The 8,078-nt window shown below is 46.3% G+C and overlaps 1 protein-coding gene across 8 annotated transcripts; it reads right to left on the minus strand.

Moving 5' to 3' along the window:
• Positions 1-651: 651 nt before the first annotated feature.
• On the minus strand, positions 652-6,068 carry LOC120703708 (WAS/WASL-interacting protein family member 3-like). 8 transcript variants are annotated; one of them, XR_005687168.1, is made up of 6 exons: positions 5,745-6,068; positions 5,543-5,607; positions 5,314-5,449; positions 4,544-4,691; positions 1,121-1,279; positions 652-955 (listed from the first exon to the last, which is right to left on the minus strand). XR_005687168.1 is itself a non-coding variant. In XM_039987866.1 (6 exons), exons 1-6 carry the CDS (start codon positions 6,042-6,044, stop codon positions 907-909), a joined length of 771 nt encoding a protein of 256 aa, XP_039843800.1. In that variant the 5' UTR covers positions 6,045-6,068; the 3' UTR covers positions 652-906. The 8 variants fall into 8 exon arrangements, 4 of the variants coding, with proteins under 4 accessions (XP_039843800.1, XP_039843801.1, XP_039843803.1 ...); XM_039987866.1 differs by having other exon boundaries at positions 1,121-1,193; XM_039987867.1 differs by having other exon boundaries at positions 652-1,046; positions 1,121-1,193.
• Positions 6,069-8,078: the final 2,010 nt, after the last annotated feature.

Genomic DNA, 8,078 nt, shown 5'->3' on the forward strand with positions numbered 1-8,078 from the left:
TCTCTTTTTCTAGCGTGAAGTGTCAAGTCTGAAACTCAAATGTGTGTGTGAATTGAATGAATATTTTTTATTTGCTGTCATTTTGGTGACATTGACCATGGAGTCAAGTGTGCTGCAGTCAAGTGTGAAACGTACATGTCTTTTCTTATGGGCCAAGACAAAATTAGAGGCACATGTCCAATGAAATGGTGACTTTATTATTATATTATATCATCTATTTCTAAGATCATTTCATATATATATATATAGGACTCCGCTAATGGATACCCTAGCTACTAAATAATATTCAGTATCCAAGACAACCTCACGGTGCGTCCCCCCGCAGCATCGCCCACGGCTCCGCTCCGGTTTTTTTTCCCTCCGTCTGCAGCTTCGGTTTTTTCCTCCGTCCACCCGTCCGATGCATCACGTAAGTCTGGGTGTGGGATTCTTTTTCCTTTTTTTTGTTGCACTGCGGGGAAATTCATGGAGATGTGTTTTATTCGGGATGTTCGATGGAGGTTTCTTTTTTTTTAAAACAAAGATTGAGGTTTCCTCTTGCGGAAAAATTAGTACCAGCTGGACAGTAACTTGAATTTCAAAAAGCTGATGGCGTGTGATGGCTTCTCACCCATAGCGATCCATACGTCAGTAGCCAATTACGTACACATATTTACCAGGTAAAGAGAGATTTTATTGATTACTCATGGAAATGTTACAATCAAAAGCAACCGACTGCTTGATACAGGCAGGATAACAGCCTCGCCACACAGCACTGTGGTTCAGGCACTTAGACATTTGTGCAAGATCATCGGATACTGAATTCCTCTCTGTTTACATGATACAACTCAAAACCTGGCAATCTATTAGCCGCATGAGAAGCATCCTAAATGGAGAGACATGCAAGCTTCAAGACCTTCACCTCCTTCAAATATTGGATGGCCGCCCCGCAGTCTGATTCCATGACGACTGGCTCCTGCAACCATTGAACATGTGCATATCTTGGATAAAACACCTCGCATATCCCTCAGCCAACAAGTCGGTGATAAGGTAGCTCCCTCCCTCACCCAAAGGATCAGAAATTTACTACTTTCCTCCCTCAATCGACAGCTCGATGCACAAATCAAATTCCAAGGCTTACCTTTCATGTAGGTGTCCAGGTTGCAGAATGAGCATCTGAAATGTTGGCTGAGAGGGGAAACAGCCTATGACATCTGAAATGAGCATCCCGGATATCATCATGACAGCAGAGATATATAATTCACTTAAACTAATCTCATGCTATGTATCCTGTCAATAACTGCACAAGATTGAGTCAGTTTTGAGCAATCATAATTCTGAAAATGAGCACTGGTTATACTGTACAAGTGAATTAAGCTGAAAAGTCATTTGGTACGAAGACTGTTAAATATTGCTTATGGTGCCTACTTTTATTACATTCGTGAGGATATATAAAAGCAAGGGAGATGACAGGTAGCACCTAGAACTCTAAAAAAAAAAGAGAGGTAGCACCTCAGCGCCGGAGGCATCAGTGAGGCATTCATTCAGGTAATGGAAGATGATGTCCAGTGTGAGCTGATATCATTGGCATACCGGCTGGTGGTGCATTCAAATGTCCGTGACACGAAAAGAAAATGGCAATACTACTGTCAAAGATAGTTCAATGATGCTAAGACTGAAAACACAAAGATAGTTACTTCGATCAGAACTATTCCTTTAGGAGTCTTTACGGTGAAATTGCAACTACTAAAAAGCATTCTTTAATTCAGGTGGCAAATAATACTCAAACCCAATCATAAACACCAAAAAATTCACATGATACATTATGCAATGGTGGTACCCACGGCCAACAAAGGTAGTCTGTGAACAAAAAAAAGATGTGGGCAGAAAAACTTATATTTGTGAACAGAAAACCCAATTATTTTGTAAAAACTGGTCCATCTCAATTGTAGTAACCATGGTTTTCACGGCGTCGCCTAGGCGTCGCCTAAGCGTCGCCTTGGCGTCCAGGCGAGCTTCAGATTGGGGCGTCTCCTCCGCCACGCCCGTCGTTCGTATAGCGTCGCCTCGCGCGCCAAGGCGTCGGGAGGACGCCACACGGAGGGTAAGGCAGTCGCGCGCGCGGGAAAAAGGTTGAAAAAAACGCGCCGGCGCCTTGCGCGCGCAGGGGAAAAGGAGCAGAGCGGGCGCGCGCGGGAAATCGCGTGCCTATACTCCCGCGCGGGCCGCCGCATCGCTTCAGCGCGGGAAGGGAGAGCGGAGGAAAGAGAGAAGAGAGGGGAGGGGGGAGAACAGGGCGAACCTGGAATTCGGCGGCGCGCCGCCGGCATCCAGCTCGCCGTCCGCCGATTCTGCTCCGGCCGTCCGCCTCTGCTCTGGCCGTCCCCCTCTGCTCCGGCTGTCCGCCAGTCTGCGGATTGAAGCCCGAGCCCGATCTGCTCCGCCCGTCGCCCCTTCCGCCGATTGACGCTGCAGATCGGCTCCCGCACCACCATCCTCTGCTGTTACTCCACGCCTCTCCATCCTCTGCTGCTGCTCCTGAGCCCGACCTGCGCTCCGCCCGGCTGCCGATTGAAGCCTCCACCTGCAGATTGACGCCTCCATCGATACGTGGCTGCTTCCTTCCTCTGCTCTGCCTCTCTGCCAACGCCCTTCCTTCACGTCAGCCAGAGGTATGTCTTCCCCCCCTTCTTTGCTTTTCGTTCATGCTACTTGCTGCTTGCTATGTGCTAGTGCAATGTGCTCTGCTCAGTGCTCTGTTTTTTGAACTCATGTAGCTTGCTGCTTGGGACAAGAAGAAAAGAGAAGTCAGGCTCAGGCCATCAAGAAGGTATTTCAGTTGGTCCACATCCATATTTATTCAATTAATCATATTACAAAAATATTTAACTTGTTCGGGATAGGGTCGGGGTGGCACCAATTGAGGAGAAACTTATCCAGCATCGGCTGAGATGGTTTGGACATGTCCAACGAATGCCTCCTGAGGCGCCGGTGCGTAATGGGGTTCTTGAGCGGGTCGATAATGTAAAGAGGGGTAGAGGTAGACCTAAACTGACGTGGGATGAGTCGGTTAAGAAAGACCTTAAGGATTGGAATATCTCTAAAGAGATAGCTTTGGATAGGAGCGCTTGGAGACTAGCTATCAATGTGCCTGAAATTTAAACTTATTTCTTTCGGGTTTCATCTCTAGCCTACCCCAACTTGCTTGGGAAAAAAGGCTATGTTGTTATTGTTGTTGTTGCTGTTACAAGAAACAAGGGCAACTGGAAGTGGGAGGATGTCTGCTACATGGGCTCCAAAACTTGCAGCAACAAGGTATGTTTCTATCACTCCATCTAGGTTAAGGTATGTGTATGGCGTCGCCTCGCCACACGCCATACTCGCCTAGGCGTCTGGAAGGGGGTGAGTCGCCTCGCCTCGCCTTACCGCCGTAAAAACCATGGTAGTAACAAAAGTGAATACAATGATTTTGCAAGAGCCAATTCATCTTCGTTGTGGTAATAAAAAATCAGAACTTTGCAATTTGCATATGTTGATTTTTGTGAGAGCCAGTAAATAGCATTTTTGTTGCATTGAAAGACTCTGACAGCATAAACCATCACACGTTTCAATGAGTAACCATGACTACAATGATCTCACAGGGCTAATACAGTAGTGAGAGAGAACTCCTAAGCAGTCACCTAAATTTTTAAGAATAACTTATCGCTAAGGAATGAAATGTTGAGTTGGATTCATTATATAGCTAGTTCTGAAATGCATATAATGAGTACTGGAATGAAAAAAGTGTGTTAGACATATGAATGCACGTCAAAATCAGGCTGTTGTCAGCCTCCGTAAGCATATTTTTCTAATTAGCACCTCTAATTCAGAACAAGAGAATATTTATTAGCAATCATGAATACACCTGAAAGGAGATGGATCACCTCACGTGATGCCATGATAGGAGGAGTATATAAATGGTACACATATCCTTTCACAGTAAATTCAGATTTCAGACACCAAGTTGCAGTATTTTGGTTAACCAAAAATTGATCTATGATTACCAGACATTAAAGCAATTATCAATTAATCCTACACATTATTTACTATGTTTAAAATCTAAATATTATTTTGCAAAAATAAACACCCCTAATATCGAAGTTTCAGCTAGTGCAAAAGCTATTTATGATAGAGAACTATAAGGACACAATCTCAACCCATAATGTAGCAAGAATCAAACCTCTATTTCCATCACCACGAATGAAAAGCAAGGTATTAGGCAGCTATGGCACACATCAACAAAAAAATAACGCATTTTCATGTTAAAATCCACTACAGCTTGTTTTTTTTCTTATACTGGTGCCCCATCTCTCAGCAGTGCCATGGAATTGATCGAGAATATAACAATGAGCTGAGAAACAATAAAACGAAGGCACAAAACACCTAATTTAGCTCAGTCAGATACGCGTGCATACTGACTACTGAGTGCATCTGCTAGAAATAAATAAGCAGTATCAATCTTGCAGCACACAAGCACATTCAGACAATACTAGCAGAGCAACAAATAAAAAGCACAGAGAAGTACAAAGGAACGATGAAGCAGCAGAGCACAGATCCAGATGAAGTGCTGAGGACGCAAAGAAATCATGTGGCCAGCAGCGGAGTCTAGGGCTCCACGTGTTGGCGAAGCACACACCCGCAACATAGCTGCAGCAGTGCACAAGGCCATCAAGCTGGGGAAAAAGGAGAAAATTCTCACAAGCGCCATTGAAGGTTGGTGACCAAATTGATCCAATGAAGATAAACAAAATCATCTTGCGACGTATAGATGTCACTAGTAGTTTCAACTCTTTAAAAAGGAGGAAATAAAGAGAATCATGAATCGCATAAAAGTATAAGGATCCTTCCTCTAACATTGACAATGACAACATTTGGATCCAGGTGATGAGCACAAAATCAACTAGCTGAATACGGTCTTTCTACGAGTGCTAATCAATTTTTAATATATCTGCCTTAAATATCTTTGGCAAAATCTTTTAGTATTTTCTAACCTTGTGTTCTTTAGATTCACTGAAGAACCCTAACAAGTAGAGAGATCTCTGAATCTCTCTGCTGCCTAACTGCATTCTAACCATTCTAAACCTCAAGAACTAGAGAAGAGGAGTTGAAGAGGGCATGATTGCATATCAACAACAGTGCGAATAATAGTTTCTGGGCAATTGCGTTTTGACTGATTAGATCTTGAGATGCGGTAGAATGAATGAACATCACAATTAGATAGAAGAAATTATTTGAGAAGTGAAAAGGAAATCAGGAACCGATCGATGCCTGGCCAGCTCTGCCCCGCACACGAACCTTCTCCCTGCGTGCACCTTGAGGCCTCAGGAGCTCTTCCTCCGAGCCAGAGAGAGGCTTCCTTGCCTTGCCTTGCCTTCCCTCCTTCTGCAGCACGGACAGATGGTGATGCAGCACCTCGCGGGCGTCGAAGAGACTAAGAGAGGATCATGAATACGAGCGTCATGACAGCGGTGACCAGCAAAATATGACAAAATCAAAGGGGATCTTAAGCCGGCGGAGGAATCACCTGATTGGAAGGCAGGTCGGAGGAGGATCGACGGCGACGGGAGGAACGACGGACGGATCCCGAGCCTAGGCGACGAGAGGAACGGAGAGCCGGGGGTGGGAGAGGAACGGATCGTGAGCCTGGGGAGACGGAGAGCGCGGGGGCTGGCGGCGCAGGGCCTTGCAGGCAAGGCGAGATGAGGAGAACAAGAACCCCGTCTCACCAGATAGTCGCCGGCCGGAGCAGGCTTTGCAGCTCGCCGGGGCAGCACGGACGCCGGCGGCGCAGGGAATCGCGGGGGCCGGGGGGAGGAGGCGCTGCAGAGATCGCCCGGGCGGCACGGACGCGGGTGGCGCTGGTGGGGGAGGCACGGACGGCGGAGGCGCAGGGAATCGCGGGGCCGGGGGGAGGAGGCGCTGCAGCTTGCCCGGGACGCACGGGCGCGGGCGGCGCAGGGAATCGCCGGGGAGCAGAGCGCCGCATGCCCGCATCTGTTTTTTTTTTTTTTAGAATAGCGCCGCATCTGTTACCAGCTGGGAAGGGGAAAGAAAACCGCTCGGGGAAACTGGCGAGGACGGTGCGGGATCGGCGCGTGGGGGTGAAAACGGCGCGGGATCGGCTCGGATGGGCGGGCTCGGGTACTGAATAGTTATTCGGTACTCAGAGTATCGTGTAGTACTACTATATATATAAATAATTATATATATATAAATTTATGTGTCAAAGGATAAATTAATCACGCTGCAGATAACCACATAGACAACCCATTGTACAAGTTGTCTGTTCTCTATTCGTGATAGAAAAATAGCAGCTGTCTGTACTATTGTACTTGCCCTTAGAATCGACAACGGAGGGAGTATACTGTAACACCCACAAGTCCATCACAAAGAAATTAATATAAGCAACTTGCCGGTTTATTTTTTTCCCTCTAAGGATTTAATAAACCGGAGAATAAATTTTTGGCCTTTAAAATAATTAAACAACACTCGAACTAATTTCTAGACTCAACAAGTGTTTGTTGCATTTCATGCCGTTTGCATAGAGTTTTGTAATTTTGTTTGAAAAATTAGTTTCAAACTTGGAAATGTTTTAAATCTCTTTTGAAAACTAAAGTTTAAAGTTTGAAAATAAAATATCTTTATCCCAAAACCAAAATTAAATTCCTTTAACCAAAACCTTAAATCCCCCCCTCTCTCTCTTTCAACCAGCAGGTCTTCTACTTCTTTCTTTCCCGGGAAAAGCCCAAACTCTCTTAGTCTGCCCATCAGCTCAGTTCGGCCCGTCTTTCCTTTCCTCTCCCACAGCTCAGCCAGCCCAGCTACCTCTTGGCCCAGCTCACCCGCGGCCCATCTATCTCTCCCTCCCTTCTCTCGCCGACAGTTGGACCCCCCACCTGTCATCTCCCTCCTCTCGTCGTTCTCTCACTGCTCGCGCCCGACCGTACCCGAACCAGCCACGCCGGCTCGTCTGCCGCTGCATCTCGCCTCCCGCCGCGTTTGCCCAAATCCCTTGAGTGCGCCGCACCCGCCTGGCTCACCAATCGCATCGCCTCACCTCCTCTTCGTTCCACCACAAACGGCCGCCACCACCATTGATGGCCATCACAGGAGCCCCCACTGTCGGCCGCCCCCTCCTCTTCCAACTGAGGCCTCTCCATTCCTCTCTTTGGCCTATAAAAACCGAGCATCCCCGCCTGAGCTTCCCCTCCACCCCTCTCCACCTCTCACAACGCCGCCGCACCCTAGCTTCCGCCGGCTGCCGTCGATCCGCCGTTTCGCCACCTTGCTGTCGCATAGAGCCTGTTCTGGAGCTTGGTGTTGTGGTAAGGAACTTCCACGCCATGCCCTCGCTCCCTATCTCACTCTCTAGTCCATGCGCCACCTCGCCGAACATGGCCGTCCGCCATCGCACATCGCTGGTTGCGTTTGTCACCCGAGCTCGCGGTTATGAGTGGCCTGGACCCTCACATGATAATTGAACTCAAATATGAATTAAATTGTGGTTTTATGGTTTTGATATGATGCTGATTTATATATGTTAAATTGGGTTGGTATAAATTTACATCTAGTAACTAGGTGCTTGCTAATAAAATTTGACCAACTAAAAGGCTAACCGCTATAAACCTTTAAGCCTCTTCTTGGAAGCCTTGCATATTCCCCAAATTGTTGAGTACCAACCATAAGTGTACTCATCCTTACTCAAAAATTGTTCAGAAGATGTTGATGATGGAGAATTCTGCAATGAGTTCGTTGAGTTCTGAGGCTTGCATTCACCAGTCGACTGCCTGTGGATGAAGATGGTTTTGCAGCTTTTTGTGTTAAGTTATCATTGAACGGTTTAAGACCTTCGAGTCTATTTTCAAGAGTGTAATAAAGTTCTCTAATACTTTACATTTTTGAACACTGTCTTTCGATACAATCACTGTTAATGTTGCTATATGTATGAAACATGATCCTGACATATATATAGTTAAGCATTCAGATTCTTTCTGAAACCAGGTGTGACATATACTCTATCTTCATATACATAGGTCACATATTGTTCAAAAAAAACATAT

This window comes from Panicum virgatum, chromosome 4K (assembly GCF_016808335.1).
Source record: "Panicum virgatum strain AP13 chromosome 4K, P.virgatum_v5, whole genome shotgun sequence".
Taxonomy (NCBI): Eukaryota; Viridiplantae; Streptophyta; class Magnoliopsida; order Poales; family Poaceae; genus Panicum; species Panicum virgatum.

Excerpts from the sequence above, each read along its gene's own strand:
- LOC120703708 (XM_039987866.1), bottom strand. The coding sequence starts at position 6,044 with ATGCGGCGCTATTCTAAAAAAAAAAAAAACAGATGCGGGCATGCGGCG. Across the intron at positions 4,692-5,313 it reads AAGGTGCACGCAGGGAGAAG|CTTGATGGCCTTGTGCACTG; the intron begins GTTCGTGTGCGG and ends CTTTTTCCCCAG. Across the intron at positions 1,194-4,543 it reads TGCTGCTTCATCGTTCCTTT|ATGTCATAGGCTGTTTCCCC; the intron begins GTACTTCTCTGT and ends TGCTCATTTCAG.